This window comes from Schistocerca americana, chromosome 4, assembly GCF_021461395.2.
Source record: "Schistocerca americana isolate TAMUIC-IGC-003095 chromosome 4, iqSchAmer2.1, whole genome shotgun sequence".
NCBI classification, from domain to species: Eukaryota; Metazoa; Arthropoda; class Insecta; order Orthoptera; family Acrididae; genus Schistocerca; species Schistocerca americana.
The window spans coordinates 668,664,881-668,684,092 of record NC_060122.1 but is presented as its reverse complement, the minus strand read 5'-3'; the positions used below and the strand labels follow the sequence as shown (position 1 = coordinate 668,684,092).

General features: G+C 39.9%; 1 protein-coding gene across 4 annotated transcripts in view; it reads left to right on the top strand.

Moving 5' to 3' along the window:
• Positions 1-19,212, top strand: part of LOC124612678 (zinc finger protein 250-like) — a 154,648-nt gene that overhangs the window by 117,828 nt on the left and 17,608 nt on the right. For all 4 annotated transcript variants that reach the window (XM_047141004.1, XM_047141003.1, XM_047141006.1 and 1 more), the window contains one exon: positions 9,777-10,143. In XM_047141004.1, the coding sequence (XP_046996960.1) occupies positions 9,777-10,143 (367 nt within the window). The remainder of the gene's footprint in view (positions 1-9,776; positions 10,144-19,212) is intronic.

Sequence of the window (19,212 nt, the reverse complement as noted above, 5' to 3'; positions counted from 1 at the left end):
AAGAAAGCAGGTGTTGACAGGTGTAAAAATTACCAAACTATCAGTTTAATAAGTCACAGCTGCAAAATACTAACACGAATTATTTACAGACGAATGGAAAAACTGGTAGAAGCCGATTTCGGGGAAGATCAGTTTGGATTCCGTAGAAATGTTGGAACACGTGAGGCAATACTGACCTTACGACTTATCTTAGAAGAAAGATTAAGGAAAGGCAAACCTACGTTTCTAGCATTTGTAGACTTAGAGAAAGCTTTTGACAATGTTGACTGGAATACTCTCTTTCAAATTTTAAAGGTGGCAGGGGTAAAATACAGGGAGCGAAAGGCTATTTACAATTTGTACAGAAACCAGACGGCAGTTATAAGAGTCGAGGGGCATGAAAGCGAAGCAGTGGTTGGGAAGGGAGGGAGAAGGGTTGTAGCCTCTCCCCGATGTTGTTCATCGGGATCAAGCAGTAAAGGAAACAAAAGAAAAATTTGGAGTAGGTATTAAAGTCCATGGAGAAGAAATAAAAACGTTGAGGTTCGCCGATGACATTGTAATTCTGTCAGAGACAGCAAAGGACTTGGAAGAGCAGTTAAACGGAATGGACAGTGTATTGAAAGGAGGATATAAGATGAACATCAACAAAAGCAAAACGAGGATAATGGAATGTAGTCGAATTAAGTCGGGTGATGCTGAGGGAATTAGATTAGGAAATGAGACACTTAAAGTACTAAAGGAGTTTTGCTATTTGGGGAGCAAAATAACTGATGATGGTCGAAGTAGAGAGGATATAAAATGTAGACTGACAATGGCAAGGAAAGCGTTTCTGAGGAAGAGAAATTTGTTAACATCGAGTATAGATTTAAGTGTCAGGAAGTCGTTTCTGAAAGTATTTGTATGGAGTGTAGCCATGTATGGAAGTGAAACATGGACGATAAATAGTTTGGACAAGAAGAGAATAGAAGCTTTCAAAATGTGGTGTTACAGAAGAATACTGAAGATTAGATGGGTAGATCACATAACTAATGAGGAGGTATTGAATAGGATTGGGGAGAAGAGAAGTTTGTGGCACAACTTGACTAAAAGAAGGGATCGGCTGGTAGGACATGTCCTGAGGTATCAAGGGATCACAAATTTAGCATTGGAGGGCAGCGTGGAGAGTAAAAATCGTAGAGGGAGACCAAGAGATGAATACACTAAGCAGATTCAGAAGGATGTAGGTTGCAGTAGGTACTGGGAGATGAAGGAGCTTGCACAAGATAGATTAGCATGGAGAGCTGCATCAAACCAGTCTCAGGACTGAAGACAACAACAACAACAAGAACAACAACAACCACAACAACCTTGGCACAACAACCTTGGCTATGCTCTTTATAAAATCTACATTGATACACAGGCCTAAGAGTGTTTATAGACTGAACTATGTTCAGGGAGAACAAGTATAAGATTTTGTTTAGTTATCAGCTGTTGAGTGTATCATGAAGAATAAATCAATCATAGCCCTACCACTCTGTAGCAGTGTGTACAGGCAAACAGCATCTGATCAGTCTGATATGTAGGTTTTGTCCAGAAAATTGATGATTTTCGCAATGAGGAAGAGTCATGGGCTATATGTTCCCATTCTTTATAATTTGCCCCATGAGTTACACAAATCCACGGAACAGAATGTTCGGTTGTCAGAAAACACTCAACCAAGTGTTCATCCTACTTCAAGAGCTCAAAAAAAGTTAAGCACAAAATTCAATTTTTTTCTGATTGTGTTTTCTGAAATCATTCCTTGTGAATGCTGGTAATGCTTCCAACTAGTACGTCTTGTCTATTATTAAATTTTGTAAAATTTTTAAACTGCTTGAAAATTTGTGACATATTAAAACCCTATGCCAGACCTATCCTCAACTTGGGACCTTTGCCTTTTGCTGGCAAGTGCTCTACTGACTAAGCCATCCAAACAGGACTCACAACCAATCCTGAAAATCTCTTTTCCACCGGTATCTCTTTGACCTTCCAAATTTCACATAAGTTCTCTTTCTTATCTTGCGGGTTAACACTCCAGGAAGAATGGATATTATGGAGAAATCGCTTAGCCACAGCTTAGGTGATTGTTTGCCCAGTAATTCACTCTATAGTGAAAGCTGTGGCTAAGCTAGGAGAAGAGGTTGATTTGATTTTGACAGGGAAGCTAAAACAGTTTAGGTCTAACCCGCCACTGCCCGCACCGAAACAGAGTTTATTGTGCGGTATCACTCCCTGTATATCTAGTAAAGCCAACCAATGCCCTTAAATAGTGCAAGGAGTCCCTTTGCCAGTTTTTTGTTAGACACAATTTCTTCAGGTCTAGTTGTCCCGAAGATTCTGTATCTTTTGCTCTCCAATGCCATGCATTTGAAGGTTAGGTGTGATGCAGTTTCTTGACCCTCATCACAGGTTCTACATTTAGGGTCTTCTTCCATTATACCCATGGTTTTTTTAAAATTCCCATGGCTGGTCATCAGTTCAGTCATGAGTTTGATCTCTTTCGTGTTCAATCCCAGGATTACAGAGCATCTTTTAAAACATGGCTTGGGCATCATTGCCTCACCATGTTTTTGTTGATGGACCTTGGTCCAATATTCTACGTGCTGTTTCCTAAGCCAGTTCCGTAGTTCTAGTTTGATGATAGCCTTGGTGATTGTCCGACTATACAGGGCTATTACAAATGATTGAAGCGATTTAATAAATTCACTGTAGCTCCATGCATTGACATATGGTCACGACACACTACAGATACATAGAAAAACTCATAAAGTTCTGCCGCCAGAGCGTTCGAGAGTGCAGTGAGACAAAATGGCGACAGGAGCCGAGAAAGCGTATGTCGTGCTTGAAATGCCCTCACATCAGTCAGTCATAACAGTGCAACGACACTTCAGGACGAAGTTCAACAAAGATCCACCAACTGCTAACTCCATTCAAAGATGGTATGCGCAGTTTAAAGCTTCTGGATGCCTCTGTAAGGGGAAATCAACGGGTCGGCCTACAGTGAGCGAAGAAACGGTTGAACGCGTGCGGGCAAGTTTCACTCTTAGTCGCGGAAGTCGACGAATAAAGCAAGCAGGGAGCTAAACGTACCACAGCCGACAGCTTGGAAAATCTTACGGAAAAGGCTAAAGCAGAAGCATTTCTTAAACAGGAGATTGGAAAACCGATGGATCGGTCGTGGTGGAGATCATGATCAACAATTCATGTCATGGCCTCGACGCTCTCCCGACTTAACCCCATGCGATTTCTTTCTGTGGGGTTATGTGAAAGATTCAGTGTTTAAACCTCCTCTACCAAGAAACGTGCCAGAACTGCGAGCTCGCATCAATGATGCTTTCGAACTCATCGATGGGGACATGCTGCGCCGAGTGTGGGAGGAACTTGATTATCGGCTTGATGTCTGCCGAATCACTAAAGGGGCACATATTGAACATTTGTGAATGCCTAAAAAAACTTTTTGAGTTTTTGTATGTGTGTGCAAAGCATTGTGAAAAATCTCAAATAATAAAGTTATTGTAGAGCTGTGAAATCGCTTCAATCATTTGTAATAACCCTGTATATAATCTTAGACCTCGTTGCAGGAGCTGCCAATGATTTTAGGGCTGCCTGGCTACCTGAATAGATGTAGATGCTATGGTCCTTGTAGCACCTACACATATTCTCCTCCACACGTGCCCTGATTGCAGTAATTTCAGCTTGGAATACCGAAGCCAGTTTTCCTAGAGAGATGACGCTCTCCAGTCTTGGCTGAACCCCGTACACCCCTGCCTCAATGCCTTGGTCTGATTTCAACCCATTGGTGAACCAAAAAGTGTCCTACATGTGGTGTTGAACTGTTTTTTCCCATGCCCCAGCTGCTGCCTACATCTTGACCCAAAGGTGTAGTGGAGGCATGGAGGAGGAGGAGGAGGTTAGTGTTTAACGTCCCGTCGACAACGAGGTCATTAGAGACGGAGCGCAAGCTCGTGTTAGGGAAGGATGGGGAAGGAAATCGGCCGTGCCCTTTCAAAGGAACCATCCCGGCATTTGCCTGAAACGATTTAGGGAAATCACGGAAAACCTAAATCAGGATGGCTGGAGACGGGATTGAACCGTCGTCCTCCCGAATGCGAGTCCAGTGTGCTAAGCACTGCGCCACCTCGCTCGGTAGTGGAGGCATGTCCAGCATGGTTTCATCCCAGCAGTTGGTGTGTTGCCATCTCTGCCTGTTATGGCTAAGCAGGCCAGTTTCTGCACCTTCGCAAGCTCCTTAGCTGCAACCCGCTGTTCTACCTTCTTCCACCACACTGCGGCCCCGTAGGAAATCCTAGGTCTAACCACTGTGGTGAATATCAAGTGCGTAATGTGGCTGGGGCTTAGGCCCCAGTTTTTACCACAAGCCCTTCTGGTACTCACTAGAGTACTTTTTGCCTTGGAGCAGACACTCTTAATGTGAGGGTTCTATGTTAGTTTCTCATCTAAGGTTATCCCCAGATATTTCACTATCCCCTTCACAGATAGTATTTCATCGAAGAGCTTTAGATTCCAACTTGAGTGTTGGATATGCCTCTTCGTGAATGGCACCACAATAATCTTCTTAGGATTAACCCTTAGATCCTGTTTAATGCACCAGTCTTGCACAATGTCCAATCCTCCTTGCGCCATATCTCTAACTGTGTCAGTTAACTTGCCAAATATTACTATGACAAGGTCATCTGCATATCTTTGGCAAAAGCATTGTCTGGAATTTAGTTCCTCAATGAGTTCGTTAACCACTAGATTCCACAGTAAAGGGGGCAGAACTCCTCCTTGTGGGCAACCTGTAGTGGTGTTAATTACCATCTTTTCATTCATCATGTAGCCTATACCTTTCTTCCACTAAGCATGGCCCTGGCCCACCTGCATATAGTGGTCCATAGGTCATGTATCTCTGCTGCCCTTACCCTGAAATCGAAGGTCGTGTTACTGAAGACCCCTTCGATATCCAGGAAGATGCAGAGGGCTATTTCTTGGAAGTGAAGTGCTTTCTCCACCCTCCCAACAAGGAGAAGAGGTACTGGCAGAAAAAAAAATTGAGAGTGCAGCTTGGATAGTTCAGTTGGTAAAACAGTTGGCCATGAAATGCATACTTCTCTATTTCAAATCCTGGTCTTGCACAAAGTTTTAATCTGCCAGGAAGTTTGAAATCAGCACACACTACCCTACAAAGTAAAAATTCATTTTGTGAACAGTCCCTTAGGACAGCAGTCAGCAACTGGTGGACTGTGATCCAGGTCCAGATCAGAGAAGGTCAAAAACAGGCCTGCCAAAATATTTTAAAAGTATAAATTACTGTACTCAATTATTGTAAAAAATATTTTTTTTCTGTAGATAACGGTTCGTTTGAGTGGCACTCTTATAATTTTTTTCTCATAGTGTACAATTAACTGCTGAATAATTAGAATTATTAATGGTTAGTTATAGGTAGATTTAATACGTAGCTGCTATGCTATGCAGCGCAGGAAGGTCCACGGAAGAGCGGGGGTGGAAGGAGGCATGCTTGCCGGCTAGCACAGTATGTTACGTCGATCCACATAAAAGCTCTGTGCACATGAATGCAACACATGTATTTATTTAATGGAAGAGGAAATTTTATAAATCGATTTCAGACTCTGGCAACCTCTGAAAACTTTATCAAATTGGAGATGGCATATTCATTTACACACCATTTTTGTGCTTGTAACTTGAACAATAGCTTAATGCTACTTTATGAAACTTTGGGCAAGTTCACTCAGTTGCAGAGATCTTTGACAAGGAAGTACCTCCTTTGCTTTGCAGTTCTTTTGGGGTGCAGCTGGGTACACTGTGACACTGAAGTAACTCCTTTGTGGTGCAACTGTGCCTGCTGTGTGACGAGCACTGGTATTTTTATAAAGAACGCAACTAAATATAGTACACAAATATTATCACCACTTAGTCAGTAGTTGTTGCAATCTCGTACAAAGCGTTTTGTTGTAATTGAGGCTTATAACGTTTCTTTTGCATCGATGTGAACCTAAAAAAGTGTAAAGTTAATGGTGAAAATAGGAAGTTTTTGACTGGGGGGACTGAACAATATTGTTTTATGCTGCCTGATAGGCCTGGAGCTATTGCAGTATGCCTCATATGCAACAGAATTGTCACTACAAAAGTCCCAATTTAAAGCAATGCTATGAAAGTACTCGTCAGAAGTTCATTTAAAAATTTTCACTGGGTTGTGAAGCTCATCAAGGAAACCACCAGACATATCTAGCCTCTTACAGAAAAAGCACAGCCTTTCTAATTCGCTCTATGAGCAAGCAAGAAAAATCTGTGGAAGCAGCAATGCATGAGTGTTGGATGCTTAACAAACACCAGAAGCTGTCCTCAGACTCTGAGTTAGTAAAAAAAAAAAGTTGGAAGTAGCAGTGGCACTTATTGAAGAGAAAAAGAGGTTGTTGATGCAATTCAGGGTATTCCAATTGTTGACAAGAAGTAATACAGGAAGAACTGAAACTTTGGCTTCTGAAAATAAAAGTAGTTTATTTGAACTTCTGCAGAAGGCGTTTTGTTATACCATAACACTAGATGAATCATGCAACATTGTTGATGAAGAACAAATATGCATTTTCATGTGGTTTTTGGATGTTGAATGTAAAGAATTTAGGGAAGAATTGCTAACAGTATTGCCATTGAAAGGCAAGACTTACGGAGAAGATTTCTCCAAGATTTTAGATGACTTGTGACAAAATCAAACTGTTAGTTATGATAAAATGGTGTCTCTTTCAACTGATGGGGTCCCAGTGATGATCTGCAAAGAAAAAGGGCTAACAAATGGAATCTAAGATGGTAATGCTGTGTGACTATATTATCAGTGCATAGTTCACCAGGCAGCCCTTTGTGGAAAACGTAGTGTAACTCTGAAAGAAGTAACAGACAGGTTGATCAAGGTGATTAATTTTTAGAGGTCTCATTCTACTTTGCAGAAAAGACAGTTCAAAGAGTTTCTTTCTGAGTGTGATTTGACACATTCTGACTTACTGTGGTACAATAATGTTTGTTGGCTATGTAAAGGTCAAGTGACTAAACATGTTTGGCAAATAAAAGAAGTAGTAACATCCTTCTTAAAGAATTTGGATTGACAAGAAGCGAGAACCATTTGGAGTTTCTAGCAAATGAACACAGCAAATGAAATACATTCTGAAATGTTTAAATGCACTCAGTACCGAACTACAAGGAAAAGAGGAAATTAATATGTCATCTGATACAAAGTCTGTCTTCTTTCAGTTGCAAGCTGTATATCTTTGAAAAAGACACTGCAAGTCAAGATTTTTTTCACTTTCCAACCATTTTTAATACAAAAATAATTCAGAATGAGAGATTTCAGTATTCACAAATTTTATGTCAGATCTTAAAAAGGAACTTAACAGCAAGATTCTAAGACTTTTCAGAGATGGAAAAGCTGTCGCCATTCTTAAAATCACCTTTTGAAGTTTGTCCAGCGGCAGTATGGACAGATGTGGCTGCGAAGTTGTTCTGCCTTCCAAAGCCTTGGTTCTAAATGGAGATAATGGACTTGCAGGAAGACATTTCCTGGCAAATGTATAAAAATGCATTCACCGAAGAATTTTGAGGTAAACATGCCCCCAGAAAAATATGAAAATTGCAGAACAATTATCACTCAAGATTAACGGCTGCCCACCTGGAAGATGCTACTCGCATAAGCTGCTCCCCACGTGAACCTAGCTTTAAGAAACTGGTCAAGACCACACATGTAATTTCTGCCATTGATTTTTTAATACAAATGTGCCTATCTATTGTATCTCATATGAGTGAAAATTAAAATAAAACACAATACTGAATATATATTTTTTTCTTAATTTTTCAAGACAGATATTCCTATCTACTTATTGTATTTCATATTTTTTGTGAATGGAAATAAAAATAAAACATAATGAAGAATGTAAATTTTTCTGGATTTTTAATACACATATGTGTATCTATAGTATTTCCAATTAGTTTGAGAGTGAAAATTAAAATAAAAAGTTGGAAGAGTATGAGAGTTTTCTTATGAACCTCAATAAAAATTTTCAAAAGTATCCGGATCCCATCTAAAATTACTTGCTGACCCATACCCTAGGATGTGGCTAAGCCATTTCTCCACAGTATCCATTCTTCCAAGAATGCTAGTCTCACAATTTCTGAATGAAAACTTCTTTGAAGTTTGGAAGATAGGTGAAGAGCTTTTGGGTGGAAGTAAAGTTGTGAGGGTAGACCGTGAATTGTGCTGGGATATCTCAATCAGTAAAGCACTTGCCCACGAAGGGAAGGGCCCTATGTTCGTTCCCTGTTCAACACATTGCCTTAATCTATCAGGAAGTTTGAAATTAAGTGCACACTCTACTACAGTACGAAAATGTAGTCATTGAACTCCTTGTTTACTACTACTACTACTACTCCTCTCCTTATAGTCGTTTTCATTATTTTTCATCCTGACAGTTCATTGTTGTATATTTTATTATTATATGATACACTTTTTCGTATGGCATTGTGTCATTGACATAACATCCAACAACCTATCATTGGCATTCATGTGATTCAAGTGCTAGGTATAGTAAAGTAGAGCTCCGACATTAAATTAGAGGGTCCCCTCAAAGGGGGTTGGGATGTAGAAATGACACCTACTTCTTTCAATCAAAAACATGTGATAACTTCTCCGGTAAATAAATAAAGTTTGGTTATTTCCAAAATTACACTTACATAATGTGAGTCCCCATTTACTAGGAAAACAGCACTGATACTTCAGAATCAAAACTGCTGACATAAAAGATAAAATATATGATGAAAGGCAACACATTCAACAAACAAGCAAAAAAGTAACTCATGGTCTCCTGCCCCCCCCCCCCTCCCCCTTCTTCTCTCTCTCTCTCTCTCTCTCTCTCTCTCTCTCTCTCTCTCTCTATGACACACACACACACACACACACACACACACACACACACACACACGAGACAAAAGAGATCTGCCCTGTAGAACTGAATGCTTCCTCTTGACTTTCTGTGCTGTGACAATAAGTTTTATTTGTACAATACTTTCAGTTGTTTTTGTTTGTAACCAGTATTTGCTCCAAAATTTTACCTTGTAGTTTCAAAGATTGTAATTAATATCAAAAATCTTAGGTATAATATAAACATTTCTTGCAACTATCCAGGTCCCAAATTGTATATTTAATAATTGTTACCTTACCAATAACATTTTTGTTGTTTCCACTTTTAGTAATTTTTTTTTTTTTTTATTTTTACACTTGGTGTATTATTTCCAAGTATGTGGTTAAAATTGGTTTTCATCTGCCTTGAGTGTCTTTTGTTCCTCACTAATTGGAAATTTTAACAATATAAGGAAAGTATAGGATTTTCACTGACTGTGTAGATGACGAGTTGAGTTACAGACAGGCACACTGAATAGACACTTACATATTAGCTTTCAGTCAAAGCCTTCTTCAAAAAAGAAAACACACAGACATTCATTCACACAAGCAAACACGCCTCACACATATATACTTGCTTGTGTGAATGATTGTGTATCTTTCCTTTTCTTAAGAAGGCTTTGACTGAAAGCTAATGTATAAGTGTCTTTTCATTGTGTCTGTCTGTAACTCATTGTATCATCTTTATGGTGAGTAGCTATTTATTGTTTCCTTGTACTGTTGATATTCCAACCTGGAGTTTCCGCTGTTTGATTTTAATTGGAAATTTTGCATGTTGTTGCATAATCCATTTTCATGACATCATGTGTTACAGGTTTCGTTTAGCAGAACAAGAGAGATCTCAGTCCGAACAATTCCCCTTTGAATGTTCTACTTGTGGAAAAACATTCCAGAAGATAGGAGAGATGGCACAACATTCTGCCATTCATGAAAATGTACGTCAACATAAATGTCAGTTGTGCGGCAAAAGGTTCAATCGGCGAGGGAATATGCTTGTGCATCTAAGAAGACACCAGACAGCCAATAACTTCACATGTAAAATATGCATGGAGACATTTGATACTTTTGGTGAGATGCTGTCTCACCGTAAAACGCATAGCAAAGAAGAGATAGAGCGTGCTGCTATCCTGAGAACAACCACAGGACAAGCAAGTGAAATAAAGTGTGAAATATGTGGCAAGGTAAGAATATGCATTGTTGTGTGGATACATTTTGTTTGTCTCAGTAGGGCAGGCTCAGATAGAAAATTCTAAGGTAAACTTTACGGGCAACAGATATATTTATAAACTGCTTATCATTCATACGATATACAAAAATTACGTAGAAAAGATATATATTTGCATCTGTGTGTACTAGTTTCCTGCCTGTCTGAAAACATTACTCACAAATTAACTGTTGCATTGCATATGTTATTAGATCACTTCTCTTGCTCATATTAATTGAGAATCTCTTCTGCAGTGAAGTGTCCTGCATGACCAGAAAAGAATACAGGTCATTTCTGTTTGCAAAAATATTAGAAGCACAGGAGCACATAATACGAGGGTTGTTGAACAAATAATGCCCCATTTTTTTATATGTATATGTAGCCAAGAACACATAAAAAAACTGTTAATTGATTGTGATGCCAGTGGGCACAATATGGTGTGGGGAAAGCAGCAAAACCAGTGGCAGAGGTGAGCACCTTCTTAATTGTTTGCTGAAGAGTAACCTGTAGATCCTGAATAGGAGCAGGGAACCTACCTTCGGTAACACAAGGAGGAGACAAGTTATATCAGTAACTTTTGGATCCATCCTAATAGGGAGTTATGTCAACTAATGGCATGTGGCATTGGAGCCTTCCTTATCTGATGACAATATCAAGTTTGAGGTTGAAATGTTTGTTAAACAGACCATGGCCAATAGAAACCCTTGGAATACAGACTGGGACTCATATAGAAAAGACCTAAACTCACACCTATCCGAAGGCAGAACTTCAACAAGGAATCCAGTAGATCTTGAGAAAATGGCAGACAAAGTGACAACAAAGTGAAATTACAAAGGAGGCATGCAGGAAAACTGTTTAACACTGGAAGAAGGGAAGGGCAATGGGGAAAACATTGGGAGGCTGTTGCCAATACAACCTTCGTATTAAGCAAGTGAAACTATCAGCCTGGAAGAGATTCTGTGAGGATGTGGAAGGCGTACCCAGGATCTGAACAGGGGGGGCAGGTCATACTAGTCTCAGGAAACAAGGACTCGAGACAACATACAGAACTTCTTATTAAATAAAACAGGAAACCAGTGAAAAACTGCTTTTAATAAACATTTTAAATACAAGAATGCACTTGTACAATCCAAGAAAACATGCAGCATTTCTTATTAAATAAAACAGTAAACTAGTGAAAAACTGCGAATATCTTCGGGGGAGGGGGGGGGGGGGGGGGGGCAGCTGGGTACGCCCATGGTGGAAGGTACAGCTACATGTGCCAGATCTCATAAAACCCTCAGTAGAATATCAGCCAATCCAGGAGGATGGTGAATATACAAGAGCAGTGTGAAATGTTGGATGTGCTCCTCAAGACTTCTGGCAGTGCATTCTGGCAGATGACATATACCAAGATTCAGACCCTGGGAGGAACTGATTTAATGTTTCAGCCATTAAAAGTCGGCAGGCTTGATGGAATCTGTCTGGCTCTTCTGCAACAAGGAGGAGAGGGTTTAATTAGATTCCTATGTACCCTGTTTAGGGTCAGCCTAGCAGCAGGGATCAGTCCTAATGCTCAGAGGACAGTGAATGTTGTTTTCATTCTGAAGCAGGGAGACTTGATCACACTAAGGCTAAGGATATTAGACAAACAATCTGTCCTCCTTTCTCCTGAAGACACTAGAAAAACTGGTTAATGTGCATGTTAGGGAAGGGTGGTTAACTGAGGTTCCTCTGCAGGTAAAGCAACAGGCATATCAACCAAGCAAATCATGTGAAACAGGACTTTTTTAGCAATATGACCTTAGAATCCATTATTAGAGCTGCAGAAGAGTATGACAGTGAAATCTTAAATGCCCTATGCAGGTGGGTTAAGACCATGCTGAGTAAACGAAAGGTAGAAGCCACTATATGGAATGAAGAAATGGTGATCAACACCACCAGAGGCTGTCCACAAGGGGGGATTATGTCCCCACTACTCTGGAACCATTACACCTTTGGATTACAATGGAGGCAGCAGCGTGGCATACAGGTAGAAAACTGGAAATCTTTAGAAAATCAAGACTCTCACACCAATGTTGTGAAAGTACTAAGTGGGAATGATTGAGAACATGCTGGCTGACTACATGACAGCTTCCAGCTCCTTCAAGGTAATAGTTGGAAGCAAGGTGTATTGAAAGAACTAACCTCGATGTTGCCCATGAGACGTAGTCTGGTTTACGGGTGTATAGAAAACAGACGATAATCCTGGGATCAACATATACAGGGTGTTTGTAAATTAATATCAAGGTTTTAATGCTTTATAGTATTTATTATATTAAACTTACAGTTATAAATGGTATGACAAATTAAAGAGCAACTCAAACAGTTTTACCAAGAACCTTATAAACATTCAATGTGAGCACCATTTGTCACACAGCACACATCAAGTCTATAGCTGAGTTCTTCCCAAACATTGAAAAGTGTGTCTTCAGTGATTGTAGCAACAACTGCTTCAATCCAGTTTCTTAATTCAGGGAGGGCTGTTGGCAGTGGAGGCATGTGCACATGATCCCTGATGAAGCCACAAAGGAAAAAATTGCATGACGTTAGGTCGGATGAAAGTGGAGGCCACGCAAAGCAAGCCCTGTCATTGGGCCCCTTGCGGCACTTGGGTACAGCGAAGTTCAACCAATCACATACTTCGCTATGCCAGTGACGTGGCGCACCATCTTGCTGGAAAATGTTCTCTGGCTTCTTCCAACTGAGGGAAGAGCCATTGCTCTAGTGTATCAAGACGTGCCAGTTACAGTAGGTTCACAAAAAAAGAAAGACCCATAAACTTTCCGTCAGGATAAGGCACAAAAAAGTCTTGATGTGTGCCCTGTGACAAATGGTGCCCACATTGAACTTTTATAAGGTTCTTGGTAAAACAGTTTGAGTTGCTCTTTCATTTGACCATTTATTACTGTAAGTTTAATGTAATAAATATTATACAGTGTTAAAACTCCTATATTCATTTATAAACACCCTGTATGTAGTGCAGCCAAGACTAGAGAAAGAAATCTCTCTAGTGAAGCTGGCTGCTTTTCAGGTGGAAATACCTCATGTCAGAATGTGCGAGGAGGAGAATTTGCGTAGGTGCAATGAGGATCATGGCATCTAAATTCATTCATTCATTCATTCATTCATTCATTCATTCATTCAGCCAAGTAGCTCTGTAATCTCTGTCAGCCTCTGCAATGAGATAAGACATATTACAGAATGTCATGAAACCCGTATGAGCATAGGGGAAAGCAACATGACAAAACCTGCTGTGGGTCCGTGGTCCCTCAGGAATCAGTAGCAGTGAACAAGCTGATATGCTGGCCAGGACAGGTGCGACGACTCAATGTGTTGGTCCAGGACCTGTCCTAACCATCACCAAAGTGATGGCAAGAACAAAACTACTTAGCTGGATTAGGAGGCAGCAGTCAAAACATTGGGCTGAGATCCAAAAACAGAAACATGCAAGCTATGTTCTGTAATCCTGGCCTTCAGCAGGTGCCATATTAAACTCATGGTAGGACCGATGACTGGCCTTGAAAACTTTAAAAAAACATCTGCACATGATGAGTACAGAGAAAGAATTTCCAAGTGCAGACAATGTGTGGAGCAGGAGGAAACCACACCACATTTAATGTTCCAAAAGCCAGAAGACACAGAATATTCGAGTCAATAATTCCAGAAGAAAATGTGTCTAATACAGAACTAGTAAAAGGCCTCCTATTGCTCTTTAAAGGTACCATCTGGCTTTATTAGAATTACAATGAGAGAAGCCACACAATAGACTCAGTTTCAGTGTCGGCATCAGTGGACAAAGACCACTGTTTGGTATTCCTGCGTAAATGTTTCAAATAATTCCAACATAGGGAAGAGCTGTACTGAACCATGAAAATGTCATTATGCAAGACGCTTTTTACAAGCAACATTCTGTAATTGAATTCTTGTTCGCAGAAAAAGAAATTGTGGCAAACATTTATCAACATTTGTGCAGAGTATGGTTATAACGTAGTTAAGAGGAGTATTATTGGGCGATGGCTAAAGAGAGTTAAAAGTGTCAGAGTGTAGAAACTGGGTTCTATGATCAACCACATTCGGGACGTTCTGTCATTGTTACTGGTTCCGACATGGGGAATTGCTCAGACGCCATTATTCATACAGATTGGAACATCACAACTCAACAGTTGGCTCTACAGCTATCGATGAGCTTTAGAAGTCTTTTACAATGATTGAGACTCAGATATTCAAAATTGTGTGCAAGGTGGGTTCATCAAATGGTCATAATAGACCACAAGATTCAAAGAAAAGCCATTTCACATGAACTGTTGGTGCAGTTTGAGTCCAGTGGAGAGTCCTTTCTGTCCTGGATTATTGTTGGTAATGAAACCTGTTTGCATTACTTTAAACTGGAAACAAAATCCCCATAATCAGCAACACTGAAGACATTCAAAGCAATTCCTTCTGCTGGGAAAGTCATGATTACAGTCTTTGGGGGAGCAATGGTGTCATTCCTGTGGGTGTGTTGCCAAAAGGTGAAACACAGCTTGCTTTATTCATTCACAATACCTTGCAAACAGTAAATGCTGATGGATAGGTAGATTTTGTCTTCCATCTTTCCAAAAGGTGTTGACATTGTATTACATCATTGCACATCAGCTAACAAAGATTCACATGGAGTATCTTCATAGATATGGCTTTAGCATGATGAATGAGTAATAGACTCAAATATGTTATAGTGGGCAGCAATCGTCTTTTATAGTATTGAAACAGCAGCACTGTCCTAAGGAAATGTAGGAAGACACATGGAAATTGTTTCCACTTGATGTAACGAATGACAGCTCACTGTTAAATGTGGACAAATACAAGATAATGCCAATAACTAATAGGAGGAGTTGTAGTATCTTTTTACAAGACTAGTGCAGAACATCTTGAGCATATCACATTGTATAAGCATTTAGGGGTTAATACCAAGACGTATTATAAAATTGGATGATCACCTAAAACCAGTATGTGTGAGTGAATGGACTTTGTGGAAGGGTTCTGGAAAAGTGCAGTGCAGTTGTCAAGAAAATTGCACACAAGACACTAGTATGACCAATCCTAGAATATCATTCCAGCATTTGGAGTCTTTGTCAAGTAGGAATCACAACACACATTGAACAGATTCAAATACACTCTACTAGGCTCACAACATTTTGATGTAACCCATCGAGAAGTGTAAGAGAAATGCCCGACGAACTTACATGAGACTCTTTGAGTGAAAGGTAATGCAGTTCTTGTAATATTCTGTTGGGTAAACAGAGGAAAATTGTATTTTAAGAAGACTGTGTGACTTTTCTGTTGCCACCATCTGATATCTTGCATACGGATTTCAAAAATGAGATGAGCTCATAAAGACAGATGTCATCATTTTCCTTGCTCCATTCATGAATGGGGTAGAACAAAAAATTGCTAATAATGATACAAAGTACATTCTACCATGCATTCTACTGCAGCTTGTGGAGTATAAATGTAGATGTTAGTGCATAAGTATGGCATAATGTCTAGAACCCTCTTGTTATTAACTTAATGTTGTCAGTTGAATTAGTTATACTGCAGTCAGTCAGTTAGGAAAATATTCAGAGTGTGGTCAGAAAAGTTCAAGGACAGTTCTTTTTTATTTCTGAGTTTCCTGTACTAAAAAGGAACAAATGCTTTTATTTTACCTGATTTGTGAGTGTCCTTGAAATGACCTTGACCGTGTTTCCACGCAAACTCATTAGGTGATGGAGCTGTGCTTAGCAACACTCTGTTTGAGTTCTTGGCACATTAATTACAGTGACACAGTAGATGCTGATTATGAGGAAAAAATAAACATTCAGTTCTGCCTTAAGCTCAGGAAAACCCCTAGTGAAATGTGGACAACGATCAAGCAAGCATGTGGAGGTGAGCCGCTTTCAAGAAGTCGTGTTTTCGAGTGGCACAAAAGGTTTTGTGAAGGCAAAGATTCAGTGAAAGACGACCCTAGAGCTGGTCACACATCTACAGCACATATCAGTGGAAATGCAGAGTGTAAGACAATTGTTACAAGAAGACTGTCATGTAACTGCGCATGTGATATCAGAACAACTTAATTTGAATCATGATGTATGTCATAAGAGTTTATACAAAGATTTAGGGAAATGGAAATTTAATGCAAAATTCATCTCTCATGCACTAGCAGATGAACAGAAAGAGGAAAGTCGAAGAATTTCTGCTGAACTATTGGATAGAGCCAAGCATTTCTTTATTGCTGGTGATGAATGTTGATGCTACCATTATGATCCTCACATGAAGTGTCAAAGTGCTGACTGGTGGAGTCCTGCATTACTAGCCTCAAAAAAGGTCAAACAACAACCTTCAAGAGCAAAGACAGTGTTGATAGCATTTGTTGTCAGTAAAGGATTAGTTCACCATGAGTATGAGTATGTTCCTGCAAGTCAAACAATGAGCCAAACTCTTTACATCAAAGTCTTGAAATGTTTGCAACTAGCAATTTGATGTCGCTGGCCAGATTTGCGGCATTCTCATAACTTAAACACATGACAGTGCAAGACCCCATACTGTTTTAACTGTTACCAAGTATCTGGCCAGACATTCTGATATTACATTCCCACACCTGCCATATTTTCCTGACCTCTCGCCTTGCGATTCTTTTCTTGTTTCCACGAGCGAAAAGGCGACTGAAAGGAAAGCTTCACCAAGATATCGCAAACATCCAATGGGCTGTGACAAATGAGCTTACAGGCATCACAGTTGAAAATTTCCCCGTTTGCTTCCAAGACCATCTGAAACATTGGCAACAGTTTATAGATAGCTAAGGCAACTACTTCAATAGGAACTAGGATCATTACTTGGTAAGCAAAATTATTTATTTATTATTATTTTTTTTTTTAAAGAAACTTGTCCCATAACTTTTCCAACAAAGGTGTGTGTGTGTGTGTGAAGAGGGGGGGGGGGGGGGGGGTTGCACGTGCATGTGTGTGGGTGTGCGTGTAATTTTCCAAATTACTGAGCATTGCTGAACCTATTTAAATACAAGTATGCCATGCTTCTGTTAACTGAGCAGTTGTAGCCATACCTTTCAAACAACGTTTGTTGTTTTTAAATGCGAGAAAAAATATTTTGTTCCTTTACTTGTTATCAGTTATTGTATCTTTGTTACTTTTAGAATTTTTGGAGAAAAGTGCACTTACTTAAGCTGGTAACATCACAGCATGTTGGTGAGAAGTTCTCAGGTTTCCACCTGGGTGGCAGTTGCAGTGGCATTGACAACACTGCAATATTTCACCAAGTGTCGTACTTACCATCTTCTGGCAAAGTCTCGAGATATGCAGATACTGTAATGTTTATACTAGTGTATAGCCCCTCCTCGACCTGGCAATGGCTGGCTGTGTGCTGTCCGGCAGGGAGGGGCTTGAGTGAGGCTGCAGTGGAGGGACTAGCAGGTGCTCTCCGTTTGCGTCTCTTGTGTAGGCATTCCAGCTGCTGATTTCGATTTGGACAGTGCTGGTTGTACTCTCTTTGCACCTTAACACCATCTATCAAAATTTTGCTTTCACTACGAAAACATAGGAGATGGCTGTCTCCCTTTCCTGGACATACTAACAAGAAAGAGGCAGATGGCACACTATGCCATTCAGTATACAGGAAGACCAACATTCAGACTTGTACCTGGTGCAATGAGCTGCCACCATCCAATGTCAGAGTGTACTGTCAGCCCTGGTACATAGGGCATAAGTCATCTGTGATAAACAAGCCTCCCAAATGAACAGTAGCAACACAGAAGGAAGTATTCTGCAAGAATGAGTACAGTGAAGTCAGTTTAGTAGGGCTTTCAAGAGGAGATAACATGCTGGAAACCTGGAAGTGGAACAAGAAGATAAGAGACTCACTTTCCTTCTGTACCTGGAATTGATTTCAGCTAAAATTGCAAGTTTACTCAGAAAATCCAATGTAAAAACCATCTTCCAACCACCACCAAAGATGAAAGAAGTTCTTGCGAATGTGGCCAACAGTACATTGGGCAAACGCAGCACTGTATTTTGAAATTCTGCGAGGAGCACATAAGGAATGTGCGACTGGGAGGGAGAGAAAAATAAGCGATAGCAGAGCCTAACATCAAGGAAGACCACACATTTGACTTTCAAAACACAAAGGTGCTTTGCCGAGCAACTGGGTATTGGGAGAGCTTCATAAAGGAAGCCATTGAAATGTCGGTTTATGACATTTTTGTCAACGGAGACAGAGGATACTAACTAAGCCTGGAATTGTATCCTGCATTACTACCAATACGACAAGAGCACAACCAGCACTTTCCAACTGTCAAGATGTGTTCGGTATGGCCACACAATCTTTAAAGGTACCAAATAACATACAGTGAAATTAACTATTGCTGACTACACATGGCAACAGCAGTATGTGGCACTCTTGGAAAAACTACATTAGCTGTTTTGCAGTAACTCCATTATATTAAATTCTCCAAAATCAAGGTTCAAGAATATTGTGTGGCATAGCTATAGTTTCCCTGAAACCAATTCTGAGAAAAATTAACTTTGGGGATATTATTAAAAAAAATGTTCATTTAATGCTTGTTTATGAAGTTGGACTGCTTTCCAAAAGTGCATTTCAGCTTACTGTCATAAACAATATAACTTACGTCATACTTAATTACAGTTCTTTTAAAAGTACTGTCTTCAGGAAATTCATGCAAAACAAGTGTACCTATTGTAAATATTGCAAGATCTGGTAAGTCACTGACCAATAGTTAACTTTGCAAGACATTTAATGTACGGGTTGTGAACAGAGTGATTGTAAAACTGAATGGCAGTGCAGCTGTGTGTGTGAAGTGGGTTAAGCAGCAGATGTAAGCACCAATAACTTTTTGAAAGGTTGGCAGTTAGTCTTCAGGGTTGGATTGTCAGCAGAAAATTCAATTTATTCTTTTCTGTGTTCGATGCTTGCAGGGCCAGTTGAGAAGTAGAAAACAATAAATATTTTCTTTCATTCAACAAAAGTGTTTTATTAT